Below are 19,383 nucleotides of genomic sequence, written 5' to 3'. Positions count from 1 at the left end.
CCCTGACCAAAACAACCCCCCCACAACCCCCCCACAACCCCCCCACATTGTGGGGGGGCCACCCCCAAACCCCACCCATGCCCAACATCGTGGGGGGGCACCCCACTACATTTGAGGGGGGGGCACCCATCCCCACCCCCATCCCCCCCCCATCCCCCCCCCCTCCCCATCCCCACCCACGCAGAATGACACAGGGTCAGGACCCCTTGCCCCAAACCCACGCCCCCCTCCCCGCACCCTAAAGTGCCCCCCCCCCGACCCAGGGGGGGGGTCCGTGGGCGCGGGGCCCCCCCCGGGCGCGGGGCGAGCAGGGGTGGGCGGCTGGCGGCTGGCGCTGCGTTGCCATGGGCACCGTGGGCGGCCGTGGGGGCCGCAGGCAGCCCGCTGCTATTTGTGCCTCGCCGCGGGGACCGGGGGACGGGGGGCTGCCGTGGGGACAAGGAGGGGGGGGGGACACACACATGGGTCCCACGGGACCCCCCGGGACTTGGGACACCGCAGCGGGGGCGGCCTGGGCCTGCGGTGGGGGCGGGAGGGACAGCGGGGGGTCCCCAAGGGGGCAGGGTGCCCACCCGCAGTGGTGTCCCCATGGGTGGTGATGTCCCCATGGGTGGCAGTGTCCCCGTGGGTGGCCGTGTCCCCACGAGTGGCCCTGTCCTTGTGGGTGGCCATGTCCCCGTGGGTGACCGTGTCCCCACCAGTAATGGTGTCCCCACGGGTGGCGATGTCCCCATGGGTGGCAGCATCCCTGTGGGTGGCCGTGACCCACGGGTGGCCCTGTCCCCGTGGGTGGCAGTGTCCCCACGGGCAGTGATGTCCCCACGGGGGTGGTGGTATTCCCAGCAGCAGCAGTGTCCCCAGAGGTGGCAGTGTCCCCGTGTGTCCCTATGGGTGGCGGTGTCCCATGGGTGGCGTTGTCCCCACAGATGGCAGTGTCCCCAGGGGTGGCGGTGTCCCCATGGGTGGCAGTGTCCCCCCGGGTGGCAGCGCCCCCCAACCACTCTCACGCCCCGCGCTCAGAGAAACGCGTTTATTGCAGCCCAAGGGGAGGTGGGGGCGGGACGAGGGCCCCCAACCCCATAACACTGGGGGGGGCCCGGGGCAGTCGGGCGGGCGCAGGAGGGGCGCGGGGCCCCCCGACCCCACAAACCCAGCCGGGGCCACCCCGGCCACCTCTGCGCGCGAGGGGCGAAGCGGCGCGGGGCCGGGGTGGGGAGGGATCCGCACCCCCAGAAGCAAAACCCAGAAGGATCCTGAAGGACCAAAAATAATAATTATGTCACCCAGGCAGCTCCGTCTATTCCTGAAAAACAACGGAGCCGTCGCCAGCGCGAGGCGAGGCGAGGAGAAGGGTCCCAGCCGCTCGGGTTGCCTTGGTGACGGGGCGTAAATCTGCATTTTCCGCACGCACGCGGAAACGCCGAGCCCGGCCGGTGCCGGTGCCGGTGCCGGTGCCGGTGCCCGAGGGATGGGGCTGCGGCTGTCGGAGAGGGGTTTTGGGGGGGCACCGGGCGCGAGGCCCCGAGTCCCGCGGTGGTTTTCGGGTGGGTTTCTCCTCTCTCTTCGCCTCGCCTCTCGGCCGCTTTTCGCCGGGGTCAAAACTGCACGGCGCCGGGGGAGATGTTGAACATGGAGGGGTCGAACTTCTGGCCGCGGAACGGGGAGCCCTCGGTGTCCCAGCCCTTCTTCAGCATCTCGTGCACCTTCTGCAAAGAGACAGCGGCGCCCGTCAGGCTGGGGCTGGCCACAAACCCCCATTTTTTTGGCCAAAAAGATGGCAAATCCCGCAGGCGGCCATGCCCAGGGAGGCCGGGGAGCTGCGGGGCCGCGCCGCCGGCCGCAGCCAAGGCAGGGAGGGAGGCGAGGGGCCCAGCGCCCCCCACCTGGGGCGGTGCTGGGGGGGGGCACCTACCAGCTCGTGGCTCTGCGGCTTGCCCTGCAGCTTCTGGTGGTAGTCGAAGGTGAGGCGGTCGAGCACGGCGTGCTCCTCCTCGTCCACCGTGGCCATGGAGCGCTCCTTGTTGATCTTGTCGATGTCGATCTGCTCCTCGCCCTCCAGGATGGCGTTCCACCAGTACTCGTCCCCTTTGTTCAGGTTGATCTGGGGACAGAGGGGACGAGGGGTGGGCTCAGAGGGCGGCGGGCACAGAGCCCCCCCCCCTCCGGGCCCGTCTGCGAGCGGTGCCACCGGAGCTCCAGACAGAGCACGGCGGAGGCGGGGGCCCCGCTCGCCGCCCCCTTCCCGTGGCTGGAGGAGGGGGTGAGACACCCACAGCGCTCCGAGGGGTTGGTGGGACCCCCCTGCTGCAGGCACAGCCCGAGCCCCCCTCCCCAGGGGGTTTGGTGCCTCCTTGGGGGATTTGGTGCCTCCCCAGGGGGTTTGGGGACTCCTTGGGGGATTCGGTGCCTCCCCAGCGCTTTGCTGCCCCATCTCAAGCTACAGGGACCTCAGAACCCAATTTTGGGTTCAGCATCCCCCTGGCAGCCGAGGTTGTGCTGCTCCGGGGGGCGAGCCGAGCACCTGGGGACCGGTCCAGATGTGCTGGGGGGGGGATTCAGAAACCCAGGCCCTGCTGGCGGCCTTCGCGTTGCGCTAACCCAGAAAGAGCCCTCGCCTCGGCTCCCCCAGGGGCTCGCTCCGCGTGCGGGTGCGTGGGCGGCGAAGGAGGCTGAAATGTCACCCGCTGCTCCGCGCCGCCCGTGCTCGCCGCGAGCGCCTGCCTCCTGCCTGCGCCATCCCCTCTCCACCAGGATTCGGGGCCCTGCCCCACCGGGGGAACGAGCCGCGAGCCTCCCGGGTGGACGAGCCGCGAGCCGGGTGGCAGCGAGCACTGGGTGCCGGTGTCCCCGACTCGCTCCTTTCCTTTGGCTCGGAGGAGAGGGGTGGGCTGCTTTTCCCGATATTATTTTAGCAATAATCCCAGCAGCACGGAAGATTTATGGCGTTCGTTGGCGCCTCTGCAAAATCATCAATAAAGGCAGACAATACAATTTAGCCGAAACCTCCCCAGAAGCTCAGCGGCTCTGGAGGGAAGCACGGGCGGCCATGAGCGGCACGGAGCCGGGCGGCTGGCCCTGGTGCGAAGGAAGGGAACCAATTAATGCAGGAGGGGGCGGCTGGGGCTTAATCCTGCGGGGAGCGTGGAGCTGGTACAATATTGCAGCCCGGGGAAGGAAGGCGTTAGTTCTGCCAGCCGGACGGGCGAGCTCCTTCTCCTCCTAACCGCTCGGTTGCACTTTCCACGGGGGATAACGGCGCCGGGGGCTCCCAGCCCCGCTGCCCACCCAGGTGGGAAGGAAAACCCGTCCCCTCTCCCTTCCCCACCACATCCCCGTCTGCCACCGGTGCCAAGCACCCTGTGACCGCTCGGGCCTGGATAAAGAGCCCAGGTGGGACGCGGAGGGAAGCCCCCGGGGGGCCGCAGCCTCCGGTGAAAGGCAGAGGAGCTGCGGCCGCGCGCGGCGACCCAGGAATCCTCTCCTCCTCCCCGCCCCGTGCGTGGCCCTGGCTTTATTTACCGCATACCGCTTCCCACCCTGCTGGGAGGACAGAATTATTCATTTCCTCGCCAGCTTTTCCACGGTGCGCATCGCTCCAGCGCCGAGTGCTTTGCAAACAGCAATTAATTAACCTCTGCAGCCCACCTTGCGCGCGCGGGGGAATTCGCTCTTCCCCCGTATTCCAGGGGGAGAGAGCCGAAAGTGGGACTCGCTCCGAGGCTGGAGTCCCACTTTCAAACACGAGCCTCCGAGCTGCCCGCGGGGCTCGGCGGAGCTCTGCCAGCTCGGGGTTGGGGTTTTTTGGGATCTCGGCGGGGCCGGACTGCGTGCTGCAGGCAGCTCGGCTCCCAGGGTGGGATCTGCTGGGCTCAGGTTGAGCTCTCGGGCGCGCCCGTCTCTTGATTCCCTCGGCTGGGCGCGGGGGCTACAAGAGCTTGTGGGGACGGAGATGCAGGAGGGAGCCTCGGCGAGTGTGTGGGTGCAAGGAGGGCAAATGGGGGAGAGCAGGCGGCCGGTGGCCGGTCCCGCAGCGCTCAGCCGGGGTGATGCGGTGCCTGAGAGCCACGGCCCCACCGCACGCGGCCCCACGCAAAGCCCCGAGGGGCTGCACGGTGGGAACAGGGCTCCTTCACAAGGACACACCGCGACCTGGTTACGCCGCTCGCTCCGAGACAAGGCAAAAGCCTGGCCTGAAACTCAAAGCTGCCGCTACACAGCCCAGCCCAGCCGCTCTGCTCAGCCCTGGGGGCTCCTGAAAGTGCTGGCGGCCTTTTGCCGGAGGCAGGTTGGGGTTCCCGCGGCGTGCCGGGCTCTCGGTCAGGCAGCACCTCGCACCTCTGCTTCCACTTTTTTTTTTTGGCAGATGCCAAATGCACCCATGGGGTCAGAAGCACCTTCTGCAATGGGACACCGTGGGGAAGGAGGTGATGGGGGGCACATCGTGGCTGAAGCTGGCATGGTGACCTCGTGCCATGGTGACCTCGTGCCACGGTGTCCTCGTGCCACGGTGTCAGCGTTCCCGGGGCAGGTGTCCGAGACCACCCCGAGGGGACCGGGCTGTCCCCACGCAGGGGGCTCAGCCGCACGCTGAGAGCCTGAGCGGTGGCAGTGGCATGGACACGGTGCTGTGTCCCCTCCTCCTGTGTCCCCAGCCCCGCTGGGAGGGCTGCCGCCCTTCACTGCAGGAGCTGGGCTGTGCCGCAGCACGAGGTTTCCTCCCTGATCCTAAATACCTTGTCAGAGACGCTGCCAAGGGATGTAAGTAGGTCTTGGGAGAAAACCTCTCACCACCTGCTTCCCTTCCGAGGCAGCAGCGGCCTGCCCAGCGGGCAGCAGGAGGCAGAAGCCGTGGAGGGGGCAGCAGGACGGCCGCGGGCATCGCTCCCAGCGGTACGTGGAGGTCGGGGAGCGCCGCAGATCGTTGTTCCCTTGGCTTCGTGGCTCGGGAGCTGACAAGCTGCAGGCTGTAAGAGTTGTTCAAGGCAGGGCTCGGTGACAAAAGCCCAAGCCCGGACAACAAACGTCGGAAAGGAGGAGAAAAAGAGAGGGAACGGAGGGGGAAAAAAAAAATCCTCAACAACGAAAATAATCCCAAAACGTGTTGTGCACAACACCCAGCGGAGCCTGCTAAAAACAGCTCCTGCGGATCTATTTTCATCTCGCTTTTGACAAGCGAGCGGGCGTGACAGGGAAGGGAGAGCACGGGGCTGAGAGCCGGGGCCTGGCGCGGGCCGGGGCCACGATCCTGGGTGGGAGCAGGCACAGAGCAAGCACCCGGGGACCGGCGGAGCACCCGGCCTTGAAATGAGGCCCCGCTGGGTTTCTCCTTCGGCCGGGAGCTCGCACAAGCTGTGAGCGTGCCGAGGGGCGAGGCGGCAGGGGCAGGCCCGGTGCCACGCAGCAGGGAGGCGCTCGGGATTGCGGGAGGGATGGAGGGGAGCGCCGGGGAGGTGAATGGAGGCAGAGCCGGGGGGCTGTACGGGACATCGACCTGCTCAGGGCAAGAGCTGGGGGAGAGGGGAGGGCGATTACGGCCCCCCCACAAGGGACGGGACCAGGCAGGAGAGGTGTCGCCTCCACCAAGCCTCAGCGCTGGGATCGAGCTCGCAGGGACGGCAGCAGATTGGGACCACGGGCCACAAGCACGTGGATTTTCTCCAAACAGAGCCCCCGAGGTGTCCCACACCACACCGATGGTGTCTTGGTGACCCCAACGCCGGCACCTTGCGAGTTTTGGCTGTGTCCCCTCCCCGAAGCCCTGCAGGGAAGGCACCGGCACCTCGCGGTGTGGCGATGAGGATGCTTGCGGGATGAGGGAGCTGGCCAGGGGCTGTGCCACGCGTGGAGGCGCACGGGGGGCAGGAACACGCCCCTGAGAGGAGCAGATCTCGGCAGCTCGTTAGCGAGTGGCTGGGCAGCTCCCATGAATGAACCGCGAGGAGTCTTCGGCTACTCTGCGCACGGGAAAAGGAGACGCTCCCGGGCGAGAATTACTCACTCTGCTCCAGTTACCTTACAATTCTTCAAGAGAAACTTCATCCCACCATCAATATGTTGGCAGCCAGCTGGAGATCCTCACAACCCTGCGCCCGTGCTAATTTGAGGCTCTTGCCTTCAGCTCGGCTTGGAGGCGAGGGGCCGGCTCCTCGCGCTGCCCGCGGTCGCTGCGGGAGGCCCCGAGTCTCGCTCCACCCGCGCGCTGCTCCCGTCCTCCTCCCGTCCTCCTCCGGCTCTTCACCAAACACTGCCTCCCTCGCTGGTCCCGGCAACGCGCTCTGGGTGCCCGTCAGCTGCCCCACTCGTGGTGCGGGGCGAGAGGTGAGCGCACTGCCTTGAAACCTCGTGGCCCCACGCAGGGCCAGGAAGCACCGCGGCTGCCAGACCCTGGCCTCGGAACCTCTCCTGGGGCTGCTGCCAGCCCCCGAGAGCTCCTGAAACGCTTCTGGGGTGGGCTCTTGGTGGGAAGGAGAAGGCAAAGATGGCAACAGGTGCCAAGACCCTGCTCCTGGAGGCCCCAACACCCGCACAAGAATTTGGCAACCGGTTGATGTGGAAGACACGCGAGGCCCTAGGCTGATGGGCAGCCCAGGACAGCTCCGGCTGGGGCAAATGCCCTGCGTCCCCAGCGCAGCGGGGAGCAGAACCACCCCTGGGTTGTGGAGCACACCAGAAACACGTACCGAGGCTGGGAGTCCAGCAGCAGTGAGCTGCCGGGCAGCAACAGCCCCGAAACCACCTCAACGAGGAAGATGTGCGGCGCTGGGGCGGCAGGGAAGGGAAAGGGAGCAGTGGCCGCAGCGATGGCCTCCAGCAGGGCTGGCGGCGTGCGTGAGAAACCCAGCACAGGGCAGAAATGAGGGACGGGGGCTTCCCTTCGCCCAGCACGCAGGCGAGGGCAGCGCGAGCTGGATATTGCACGGGGAGAGCCAGGGAAAGGCGGCGTGGGACACGGCCAGGTCTGGCTCCAGCCTCCAGCTGCTGCAGATTCCCAGGTCAAGCCCAGGGGAGCTGCAAGGCGAGGCGCAGCGACGCGGCGGCAGCGCTCAGCCCTTACCAAAACGCACTTCCCCGGCTCCAGGCTCCAGAGGGAACTCTCCGTGTTGATCTTGTGCGTGAGCTTCCCTTCCATCAGGACGCGCTGGCTGCTGCCCTCCAGCACCGCCACGCGAATCGCGCCGCTGCTGATATCCACAGACACCTGGAAACACAGGGAGAGAAAATAAGCAGGGAGGCTCCTGCTCGCGTTCTCGCTGCGCTGGTCGGGGTGTGGGTCAAGTGCACTCGCTGGGGATGAGAGAGCGAGAAGAGCCATCAGGGCTGCGCGGAGCAGCAGGGTGGGAATCCCACCCTCACTTCAGAGCAAACAGCGACAGCTTGGAGAGGAAAAGAAACCTCTCCTGGGAACGGCAGGCAGCAGGGCCCGGCACGCAGAGCCCCAGAGGGACTCACACCAGCTGGCTCTGCCGCAGCCGCTTCCCCGTGCCTCAGTTTCCCCCATGCCTCAGTTTCCCCCCAGAGCAAACCAGCACCGCCGGCCTCCTCCGTACAGCGTGCAGGGGCCGGGTGCCCACTCACTGTGACCGAGCTGTTTGGAGCACAGCGTGTGCGTGGCCAACACCGTGACCTGCAGGTTCGGGGCTTTCTGACCCGGGAAGGCTCAGCCCCACACCACAGCTCCCCCGGCTTCTGCTGCCCCAGCCCAAAGGCACGCTCCCTGGCTTCATTTGGCTGCTGAGGCTGTGGCCGACGGCCCTGGCAGAGCCAGCGCTGGGCTCTGACCAAGCTCCTGGCTGGGTGCCGGGGGGCTGTGAGAGGCACGGGGCGAGGGGACGAGGCAGCTCCGTACGGAACGGGGCCAGCTCCCTCCCGGGGCAGCCATATGGGGAACCCTGCTCCAACCCGCCGCCGAGGTGGCACGGCTGCCCCCGGGGGGACAGAGGCAGACTGCTGCTTCGCCCGGTGGCACAGCGCTGCCTCGGTCTCCAAAGAGGCCAGGCCATATGCTGCTTCCCCTCCCGGCAGCACGGAGCCGCGCCAGCGCCGAGCCCAAGCGGGGCTGGGGCAGGACGTGGCCGGAGAGGGGCGGTCGGAGCCCTCCAGTCCCTCGCCTGAGAGGAGGAGACTGCGGTGAGATTTGCCTGCATTCTCTCCCAGAGTTCCCCCAGATCTTCCTCCTGCTCTGCAGATCTCATTTGAAACGTTATTACATTATCCATTACCTAGGAGATTTCCAGTGACTCACTAGCACCACACAGGCAAGAGCCGGGCAGAGCCGCGCCGCTCGGGGCCGGCACCACGGCTGCGTGGCCGCTGCCGCCTGACAGAGCCCCCGAACCGGCCGGGGCCGAGGAAACACCGCGGCTTGGATGGGAGCAGAGGAGGCCGGGTGGAAGCAGGACCCGTCCCCAGCATGGCCAGACCCCCTGCCACCATCAGGGACTCAGCGGGAGGGGGTCCGATGCCCCCAGCCCCGCGGCGGTGCCCAGGGCGCAGACGCAGCGTCACGGCTGTGGGGTCCGAGGGGAAGGGGACGAGTCAAGGCGAGGCAGGCTTCGCTCCGAGGCAGCCCCACGGGGCGGCTTGTGGGGCCGGGGGGCAGCTCTGGCAGCAGGCAGCAGGCCGGACAGGCAGCTTCTCGGCACGGGGAAACCTGCGGCAACGCTTCAAATGGGGCCGCGGGTGCTGGGGAGGAGACGGGGGCTAGGGCAAGGCTTGTTGTTTGCAGCAAAATGCAACGTGCCGCCTCCTAACCCAAAGGGCAGCGCGGGGAAACAAAGGCAGGGGAGAAGGGCGCGGAGACACCCAGAGGGAAGAAGGGGTCCAGGATTCTGTGCAGCCTCTTCGCCTGCGCCATCGGTCAGAGCGCGAAGCGACGGCGCCGCCCGCTCCTCGCCACGAGCCCCCCGGGCAGCAGAGGGCTGCAGAGGCAGCCGGGGACGGGACCTGCAGCAGGGCTGGAAGCCCTCACGCCAGGGAAGCAGCCCGGGGGGCTCGCAGGAGCCCACGGCTCCAAGGCCGCCCGCACCCCTCGAGGGAGCGTGGGGCCCAGCTCTCCGCCACGGCTTCGCAGCGCGGCGATTTCAGTGCGCGCTAGAACGCCCACGCCCGCCCACGCAAATCAAACAAGCAAACACAAACCTAGGAGCGAATCTAGCTCATCTCCTCCGAGCCAGGCAGAAAAGAGAGGCTGTTGTCATTATCTCTATTTAAGTGCCTGGGAAGCGCTCGGATCCGCGGGCCCCTGTTGCGCCTGTAAGTAGATCAGAGCGGTGCGGAGCGTAAAGGAAGCGCTCCCACCTACCCCTTCTCCCGATCCCGCTCCACGGACACTCCGTGGAGCTCCATACAAGGAAACCTTAAGCTTGCCCGAGCGAAAATGTGCCATAGCAACAGCCGGAATCCAAAAAGTGTCATAAGGAAGATTTTGAGCAGCATTAGAGCCAGGCATGTTCCGAGCCTGGGGACCAAATGGGGGAGATTTTTAATCTCGCCTTGGCAGGCAGAAGCCGAGGAGCTGATAATTTTTTTAGAAGATGAAGCTGCGTGGTGAATGCAGGGGAAGGCTCCTGTTTTGCAGGAGCCATCAATACCGTGCCCTAAGCCTATCCAGCTCCAAAATCGCTTTGAAGCAGCCAGCTCTGGCCTGTGACCCAGCCCGCAGCCCCTCACGGCTGGAAGAGATGCCAGGACTCACTGTGAAATGAAACCTGGCTGCGAGGCGCCAAGAGGAGCCCCGGGAGCGAGGCAGGAACCAAAGAGCAGGAGACGCCTCGCCAGGACACGGAAAGCCTCGTGTTGGAGCTATCAATCACCCAAGAGGGCCGGGCAGGCCTTGGGCCAGGCTCGGCAGAACCAAATTTGCCCCAGGGTGTCGTGCAGTGTGGGGCCGGGCAGGGTGGAGGGACAGAGTTTGGGGCAAGGAGGCTGCAGGGATGTGAACCCTGCAGGGGTTTGGGGCTGCTGGCAGCACACACGCCTATGGCAGAGCTGCCTGAAGGGAGCAGAGGAGAGACAGGGCAGAAAAGCGCGTCCTGTCCCAGCTCCTCGCAGCACCTGCAAGGCCCCCGCATCTCTGGGCGGCAAAGGACGGGGTAGGCAAAGCATGACGCTGCTTTTATGGCAAGGGCACAACTCCCTGGCAGCTCCCAGTGCAGGGAGAGGCATCGTGACCGCGATACGATCCAGAGGGGATGGAACATCCACCCGGACACCCTGAACCCTGCCACGGAGCGGCCTGGCTTTGCTTTGGAGACCCACTGGGGACACTGCATCTCACGGGGCCCCCACTGTCCCCTTGCTCCATCGCCCCTCCAGTCCGGGTCGCTGCTGCCAACGACGCTGTTGGCATGGCGAGGAGCTGTGTGGGCTGGAGCCGGAGAACAAACCCAAGCATGCTCACTGCAGCTGCCCTGCAAGCAGAGAACGGGAGGTGGGGCAGCGCGGGCTTCCCAAATGGAAAAACACCAAATCAGCTGCGGGCAGGGGGGCGCTGGGAAAGTCCCCAGAGTTCAAACCCAGAGCCTGAGCCCGTTCTGGAGCCAGAGGAGCCCTGCCACCCGGCTCCTCACACAGCCACAGCAGCTGGGGTGCTCGGGGGGAAGGTGAGCCCCATCGAGTGCGCGTGGTGGGCGGCCGCAGCAGGAGGCAGGGCTCAGAAACCTGGGCGCGAGCTCGCAGGAGGTGGAACGGGAGGAAAAGGCACAGAAAGGGCCCAGCAGCGCCAAGGAACCCCGCTGGGGCGCTGAACAATGGGAACCAGGCACGGCCCCGTCCCGCTCCCCTGTCTGAGGGACGGGCAGGGGGCTGAGGAGCCTCCCCGCTCCACGCACGGCTCCGGAGGCAGCTGGGCACCCAGGGGACAGGGAGATACTGGAGGACAAACCTTCCGAGCCGTTTTACCTGTTTGCCCTTTACGATGTGCTTGGGCACCGGCACTTTAATCTCCAGGTCGCTGTAGTCCTGGGACCAGGCGTAGTTCTCTCGCACGGCCCCGTTGTAGCTGTCGGGGTTTGTCTGGAACTGCTCCTGTCTCCTGGGGAGGGAAAAAAAAGGCGACACGCTGAGCAGATCGGAGAGGGCAGGGAACAGGAGAGCAGGGAGCAAGGAGCAGGGCAGGGCCTTGGCTCAGGCACTCTGTGGGCCCGGCCTCTGGGCATACGGGGCAGGGAGAAGGCTGCCCGGAGACCCCAAGCGGACACGGCACACACCACGACGGGCATGGGACCACAAAAAGGACTCGCGGGGAGATGGGCGCTTCCTCCAGAGACACGCGAGGAGTCTGGGGGGGTTATCAGACTGATAAGCAACCCTCGATACGCTCCCAGCCGCAGGGAGGTTTCCTTTGACTCTGGCAGGCTGCGGACCCACGCCACTAAAACCTCCTGCGGAGCGGGGAACCAAACCCAAATCTGTTCTGACAACAGCCACGGCGCTAACAGAAGGCAGAGCTGTGCTGGGGGGGGTCGGTGCACACCAAGCACTCAGCCCGGGGCTGTGGCACTTCTTGTAGGGGCGCAGGGGATGAGCAGCCCCAGGGGGCAGCCAGTCCTGACGCCCCCACACCGGGGGGCCCGCACCAGCAGCGGGTGGGGGCGGCTTCCAGCAAGTGCCGTGCCCCGAGGATTACGTAAAATCCAAGGGTTTTAATTAAATTAGGCTCGGGAGATGTTCAGAGGGGTTTGTCGAGGGGTCTGCGTGCACATGGGGGTGCTTTTTTCTCCTTCATGGCCAGCGATGGCCACCCGTGTCCTGCCGTGGCTCTGCACCGAGCGGCTGCAGGCTCCCGGCCCTGGCAGCCCCAGGCGGGTGGTTTTGGGGGGCAGCGCAGCCCTTTTTCTGGGGAATTTTGGCCTTGCTTGGCGTTCACCCATTGGGTGCCAATTGCCATGGAAACGGGGTTGGCATGGCAGCACCGAACCCGGCGCTCGCGCTGGTTGGCTCCAGCTGTCGGCTTCCAAGCCGCCCCCGGACCGGAGGAGGCGAACGGGCTGCGAGCGGCCACCGGGCTCCCGAGGGGCAGAAATGGGGAGAGCCGGAGCCGTGCCCCGGCGGGTGTCACCCCCACGTGGCCTGTCCCCAGGGCAGGGCTTTGCTGCCAGGATGGTGGCCCCAGAGCCCGTCCCTGTGCCTCGCTGCGGAGCCCAGGCAGAGGCCGTGCTGCTCCTGCCTCTGCCCCGCATCCTTGGGTCAGGAGCAGGCACCTACGCGGTGTACCAGGAACCCGTCTGGGGATCCAACCCGGCTGCTTTTCCCTTTCCGAGAGTGTTTCCATAAAATCAGCCCCATCCTGTTCCAGTGCGACCCCCACACACGTGGGTTTTTCGGCACCCCGCGGCACTGCCCGCCTGAAATCCATCTGAAATCCATCAGTTCTCTGAAATCCATCAGTGAGGTGCCAGGGAGAAGGCGCAGCACGGAGTTGCTCCCAGCCAGCGAGGCCAGAGGGGGGAGAAAACTCTTCTGTGCAAATAGCAGGGGTTGAACAGCTCCTCTTCCTCAGGAGGAAGGTGCTGGGGCTGGGTGGATGCAGGACAAGGCGCTTTGGGAGGTTTGAGCCTTCCAGGGTCCTCGCCAAGCACGCCGGCACTGCAGCACGCAGGCACGAAGGGTTTCACAGCTGCCCCAGGAGCAGTCGGTCTGATTTGGGTCACTTCCATGGGGAAACTGAGGCAGGGCGTGCTCTGCCACGTCTCTGTCACAATTCTCTCGGCCCGGCCTCGCTGCTGAACCGGCGGCAGCGGCAGTTTTCCTCCCTGCCCCCTGACTGTCGGCGCCCTCCACGGAGCAGCAGGCCAGGCGGTGAAGTCCCCTGCGGGCAGCGCGGATTCGGGTGGCAAACACAGCCCCAGCCCGGTCAGAGGCCTCTGCCAGGAGCGTGACATCCCCACACCGCCTCCTGGAGCAGCAGCGCCTTGTCTGAGACTTGCTGCCCAGATCTTTGCCTGGTCGGAGCGTGCTTAGCACACGCTGTCCTCTGTGCTGGTGGTGCTTGAGGAATCTGCTCTGGATCCCCGGCTGGGAGCAGGCTCCCTCGTTGGCCTCGGGCTGCAGCTCCTCCAGGAGGCAGCTCCGTCCCCGCACCCACCGGGCGAAGGCTGATTCCTGGAGAACGAGGGGAAGGAGCCCGATGGAGGGGCCGGATCCGGAGCGCAGTGGCCGGCGATCATCCCATTGTGGTGGTCGCTCGGGTCGGCGGCAGGTGGCAGCGGGGCTGAGGAGAGGGAGGGTGAAAAAGCAGCAGCTTTGCACCGCCGGGCTTTGGCACCGCGTGCACTTGGCTGCCGGGTGGTGGGGATGGTGTGGGTGGGTCTGTGTGTTCTGTCTTGTTCTATTTTTGCTCGCAATGTGTCATTTTGGGGGAGGTGAAACCTTTAACAATGCACCGTCGAGAAGCAGCCAAGCTGTTTCGCAGCGCGCGGCGGTGCCGTCACCGTGTCAGAGCCCGGCCGCACGCGGCGCGGGGCCAGAGCCCGGCAGAAGGGAGCGGGGACCCGGTGAGGCGGCAGTGCCACCGGCAGCAGGGCGAGTTCCCCGCTCGCCCCGTGCACATTTCGGTGCCTTTCCTCATTCCAGCTCCGCAGGGCAGCGATCTGTGGCGGTCCGAGCCCTGCGGACACCGCAGCGGCCACAGAGTGAGCCTGGGGACGCCCGCCCGGACCCACCGCCCGCCTTGGGGAGCAGCTCCAGCAGCAGCTCTGCACCAGCAGCACCGCGCACGGCCAGGGGCAGGAACCGGGCGCTGAAGGATTTGCTTTGACGTCGTGAGCAGGGAGAAGTAGGGCAGCTCGCAGAGTTCCTCCTCTTCCAGGAGTTTCCAGGCCAGGACGCGGGCGCTGGGCGCTCGATCCGGCAGCGTGGCCGTTCCTGAGGAGGTGCCGAGGCCGAGGCGTGCCATGGGAGGGGCTCAGCAGGGGCTCCATCCCGGGGGACTCGCTTTTCTCCTTCAAATCCCATTTTTTACTCGCAGCATCCATCCGGCAGAGGCAGCGCCGCCAGTGCCACACACAGGGCACGGCTGGGTGGGCGCTGCAGAGGCCCAGTAACCGAAACGGAGGCTGAAGGAGGCATCAGCAGCACCCCTGCCCCCCCAGCGGGTCTCCAAGCACATCCCGACCACACGCAGCCTCGCCTGCCCCTGCCCCCTGCCCCCTGGCAGAGCCGGGGAAGCAGAGGGCAGCGCCGCACGAGGCCGCCCTGCAGCAAGGGGCAGGGACCAAGCAGCCCGGCCCCGTGCCCGGCCCCCCGTGGCACACGGAGCCCTGCTCGGGCCCGAGAGGTTGCCAAGAATGGAAAGATCTCATTAAGCAGTAATGAAGTTCCAAGCAAGCGAGGAAAAGAGAAACCCAGGCACACGGCGCCCGCGTGCCCGACCCGAGGGGGCATTTCCCACAGCACCAGGCACCGGGCTCGGGGCGTTACGACCCCGCGTGCCGCAGCCAGGCCGCCGAGGGCGGCGAGTTCAGGACGAGGAGCGGGGCGCCGGGTGCAGCCCCTTGGGGCAGCCGCACTCGCCGAGCCGCAGGGATCACGTGCGTGGAAAATACCAGCTCTGCGCTCCTGCCGCTGCCTGTGCCAGCGAGCCCAGAGCTGCCTCCCCCCTCCTGGGGATTTAACACCTCCCGGCACCGGCTCGCCGGGCACCTCCCGTTCAGCCGCTCGCGGTTTTGCCGGCGAAGCGCCGCGGTGTGAGGAGGGCTCGCTGCGGGCTCGCGTCCCCGCCGCGCTGCTGGAGGCCCCCCCGGTGCTGCGGGAAGGCTCCCGGCTCCCTGCACGCCGCGCACCTCACCTAATTAGGTCTCCGGCAGAGCGCTCAGCGAGCTGAATACCAACCCCCCCTCACCACCCCCCCTCACAGCGCGGCTCACACCCGCAGTAAACAAGCGCCGGGATCCAGCCGGCTGCGGCCCCGGGAGCAGGGCAGGGACACGAGGTGGCCCCGGGGCTTTTTCTGGCTGTGTCCTATTGAGGTGTGGGGGGGGTGGGAGGTGGAGAACCCCCCCAGCTGCTTTTGGAGGGCACCTTTTATCCCCGGGGGGTGACACTGGCACCAGAGCTTTGCCCTTCTCCGAGCTCGCGCCCTTCAGGGGAGGTTTCAGCCCTCGCTGCTGATCTCCCGGTGACCCCGGAGCCGCTCAGGGAGCCAAGTGGCTGCCACCGGGCGCCTCCACGGCACCGCCAGCTCGCGGGGGAGCTCCGGAGCCGTCACCAGAGGGCTGGATTTCACTGGGAAATGTAGGTCAAGGACAGCGGGACACGGCCCCGCCGGGCAAAGTCCCCCGGGATCGCTGTTGTCTGCACGCCGCTCACACACCCCAGGGCTGCACAGCTCCCGGAGGGGCCGGCGTGCGGCCAAACCGGGCTCAGCTGGGGCAGAAACCACCCCAAACCCTGGGCAGCGTGGGGCAGGGACCTCCCCAAACCCTACAACCCCACAGCCCACACGCGGCCCCGTCCACCCCAAGGCCCCGCAGGCTCCCAGTAGTTTTCCACGCCGCCTTCCTTCCCCGGGTGACCAGCGCTGTGTTAAAACAAGCAGGCGGCTTTTTTTTCCTTTTTGACTAAGAATCAGGCACACGCTGTCCCCCGGCCTCCAGCCCTGGGATTTTCTGCTTGTTAAGAGGAAAAAAAAAAAAAAATTTATAGGTTTTAATTTAGTTATTTTTGGTGCAGGGACCTAATTTTGGAGCTCGCTACCTTGGTAGGGCAACCAAAGCCCTGAGCGATGGAGTGCGTGACAGGGGAGCTGACACCCAGCTGCTGAGCTCAGCAGCCCGGCCCCAGGACTCGAGCTCCTCGTTAAGGCAAATTGAGGCAAATTGGGCCCCGGCTGGCACAGGGGGCTCGCTGCGGCCGAGGGCTGCGGCTGAAGCGTTTCAGCCTCTCCTAAAGGTGCTGTGCTCGAGCTGGGCTGCTGCTGATGCAGGAGAGGGCTCAGGGGTTTAAATCCTTCCCCATCGCTGTGAGGTGCTGCAGGGCTGAGCTCGGGCAGGGTTTGCCCGGTGCCGCTCACTGCACACGGCTGAAAGGCGATTTCCCGGCCCTGCTGTGCCACCGGGGCAGCCCAGAGGTGGAAAAATGGGAGGGGAAGCAGAGAACCCCAACAGGCAGCAGTGAGCAAAGGCTGGGAGAAGGACAGGGCTGCTGAGGGAGACACAAAGGGGTGAAGGACGACCCGAGCAGGACTAAAAGCCCCCGGGCAGCGTGCAGAAGGGAAGGGGAAACTGCTCCAACGAGGGGAGCAGCAGCGAGGCCCGAGGCTCGCGAGGGCTGAAACTCAGGGAGAAAAAAGGAATCCACCAAGAGAAAACAAACGCCAGGCGCCTGCTCTGGCTCAGGGAGCTGCTGCCTGAGACATACAGACAGCTCGCAGCAGCACCTCCAGCCCCCAAAACCACCCCGGTGTGGTGCCACGAGCAGCGGGGTGGCCCCCAAACCCCCCCCCGATCCTTTTTTGGTGTTTTTTTGGTGCAGAGCAGGCCAGGTTCTGCTCTTCCCCTGCAGGAGCCGCGATCCCGAGGTGCTCGGGGGGACTCTGATGGGCGCTGGCAGACGTGGGGCCGAGCGCCGGGCTTTGTGCAGACCCCGGGGGGCAGCGGGGAGGGGAGGGAGGTGCCAAATATTCCTGCTGCATCTCCCTGCTCGCCCTGCGCGTTATCCGTGCCCCCCTCATTTCCAGGCTGCAGGCTCTGCTGGGAGCGGGTGAATTATTAACAGCCTGCCGGGCGCCTTTCGGGGGGCTCCAGTGCCCCCCAGAGGAGCAGGAACCAACTACAGGCGCTGCGCGGGGCCGCTCGGCCCCACTTTGGGCCCCGCCGCCTTCCCCCAGCCCCCTGCGAGCCGCGGAGGCACCGGGGGGGCGCAGATATCCCGACTTGGGGCCCCAAAGCGGCGTGCTGGGGGCGGCAGCGGGGACACGGCGAGGACAGGGAGCTGGGGGGCAGCTCAGCACCCCCAGGCTCCGCACCGGCCCCGTCCCGCAGCCCTGACGCCGAGAGGCCCGAGGTAAAGCCCCAGGGGAACGCTCGCAGGGGGCTCGAGCCCCTCCACCCTCCTCTCCTTTTCCTGTTTCTGTCCCGTTCTTCCCCTCCCGGCCCCGCCACCACCGGGGGCTCCTGGGGACACGGGGGTGACATTCAGCCGGTGCTTCTGTGGCACAGCCCCGCGGTGTGGGCAGCGGGGACAGAAATCCTGCCACAGGTCAGGGGAACGCGGCACAGCCGGGCGCTGGGGACGGGAGCACAAGGAGGGGCAGAGCAGGACCCTGTGGGACCCCTCCTGGTGCTCGGACAGTGCAGAAGGGGTGTGGGACGAGGACGTTTTGAGGAAATAACCGCACACCCTCCCCCCACAACCCGCAAGGGGAACCCTCACCCCCAGAGGGCCCTCGGTGCCTCCCCCCCACGAAGGGGCAGCGTAACGGGGACCCTTACGTGGGCAGCTCTGCGGGCTGGGGCTGCGCGGGGGCAGCGGCCCCCGGGGGCTCCGCTGGCGCTGGGCTGGGCTCTGCCGGGGCGGCCGAATCCTGCGGCCCCGCCGCCGCCTCCCCCGTCTCCGCCGCGGGGCCGGGCTCCACCGTGGTCTCCACCTCGACCTCATGTGCTGCCGGGGCCACTCTCACCCTCTCGGCGGCCTCCTCCTCCTCCTCTTTTTTCCGCAGCTTCGCCTCCAGCTCTCGGTGCCTCTTCTCGTCGTCCTGCCGGGCCATGCGCTCGAAGACTTTGAACGCCTGGGAGAGGGCAAACGGGGACCGGCTGTCAGGCTCTGGTTTTGGGGCTGGGAGGAAGGAGAGGGGAGCGGGTGCGTGCTCGGGGCCCTGCCTGCCAACCCTCCCCTCCGCAGAGCTCGCACACGCTGCTCCCTGCGCCTGCAGAGCCTCAGGTGCCCAACTCCCCAACAAACCCAGCCGCTGACCGCCTCGAGAGCCACCGCACCCGGTTCAGGCAGGGGCTGCGGGACGAGGCGGCCCCAGCCCCCCCCGAGCTCCCAGCGGGGCAGGTGGAGGAGCAGCAGCCACAGGTGGGGACGGCGGCATTGGGGACCAGAACTCGGTGGCTCAGGCAGAAAAAACGCAGCTGGTCAGCGAGAAGCCGAACCCGCCCTGCCCGTGGGGTGATGAGGTCCCTGCGGGGCAGGAGGAGCCGCCGGTCCCTGCGAGTCACCGGGAGGGCACCGGCAGGGCTGGGGCCCTGCAGGACCACCCCAAGCCCTTTCCACGCACCCCCCCCACCGCGCTCACCCCCGTGCCCGCCCCCAGCGGGGCTCCCGTCCCAAACCGGGGGCTCCGAGCCCTCGGGTCCCGGCTCGCTGCCCCCTGGGCCCGGCAGCAGGGACAGGGATGGGGCAGGGCGGGCACCGGGCCCCTTCCCCGGGGGGCTTCTGCCCCTTCCCTGCCACACCACGGCTCCGCTCAGCCCCGGGGGCACGGCCGGGGCCCTCCTGCGGCCGCACGGTGCTCGCGGGACCCTCATGGGGGGCTCGGGACCCCCCCGGGAGGCCCCGTCCCCGCCCCCGCCGGTACCTGCAGGGCCATGGCCTGGGCCGCGCCGGGCGGGAAGCCGAGGCGGTCCCCGGGCCGCAGCAGGAGGCGGTAGAAGTCGGTTTTTCGGTAGAGGAAGCCGAAGAGGACGCGCAGGAACTCGTCGACGCCGCCGACGTGCTGCAGGATGCCGAGCAGCGCCTGGTCGTACAGCTCCGTCAGCGCCTCCATGGCGGCCCCGACACCGCTGCCACGGCAACCGCCTCCCGCCCGCCCCCGCTTCCGGCCCGGCCCCGCCGCGCTTCCGGTCCGCCGCGCGCTGCGTCCCCCCCACACACACACCGGAAAAGGGAGCCCCCCCCGGAAACTCAGCCCCGCGCTGCGGAGTTCCGGGGAACGCCGGGACCCAGCGGGGGACCCGCCCGTGTGGGGAGGGGCGGGGGGCGCAGCTCGGGGGTGAACTGGGAGCGCTGGGAGCGTCCGGGGGGGGAACTGGGAGCGCTGGGATCCTCTGAGGGGGGAACTGGGAGTGCTGGGATCCTCTGAGGGGGGAACTGGGAGCACTGGGATCTTCCTGAGGGGGGAACTGGGGGCACTGGGATCCTCATTGAGGGGGAACTGGGAGCACTGGATCCCCCTGGGGGGGAACTGGAAGCACTGGGATCCTCATGGCGGGGAACTGGGAGCACTGGGATCCTCCTGGGGGGGGGGGACTGGGAGTGCTGGGATCTTCCTGGGGGCAAACTGGGAGCACTGGGATCCTCTGGGGTGTGGGCACTGGGAGCACCGGGATCCTCCAGGGGGGTAAACTGGGAGAACTGGGATGTTCTGGGGGAGGGGGGGAGAACAAACTGGGAGCACTGGGATCCTCCTAGGATGGGGGCAAACCGGGAGTGCTGGGGTCCTCC

At 67.2% G+C, this 19,383-nt stretch overlaps 1 protein-coding gene across 1 annotated transcript; it reads right to left on the bottom strand.

Annotated features, from left to right (window-relative positions):
* Positions 1 to 1,015: 1,015 nt before the first annotated feature.
* Positions 1,016 to 18,780, bottom strand: NUDCD3 (NudC domain containing 3). The gene is made up of 6 exons (XM_038172469.2): positions 18,518 to 18,780; positions 17,430 to 17,725; positions 10,900 to 11,032; positions 7,055 to 7,198; positions 1,913 to 2,101; positions 1,016 to 1,706 (listed from the first exon to the last, which is right to left on the bottom strand). Exons 1-6 carry the CDS (start codon positions 18,704 to 18,706, stop codon positions 1,596 to 1,598), a joined length of 1,062 nt encoding a protein of 353 aa, XP_038028397.1. The 5' UTR covers positions 18,707 to 18,780; the 3' UTR covers positions 1,016 to 1,595.
* Positions 18,781 to 19,383: the final 603 nt, after the last annotated feature.

Source organism: Anas platyrhynchos, chromosome 23, assembly GCF_047663525.1.
Source record: "Anas platyrhynchos isolate ZD024472 breed Pekin duck chromosome 23, IASCAAS_PekinDuck_T2T, whole genome shotgun sequence".
In the NCBI taxonomy this organism is placed as follows: Eukaryota; Metazoa; Chordata; class Aves; order Anseriformes; family Anatidae; genus Anas; species Anas platyrhynchos.
The sequence above is the reverse complement of the archived record's forward strand: the minus strand, read 5'-3'. Positions and strand labels throughout refer to the sequence as shown.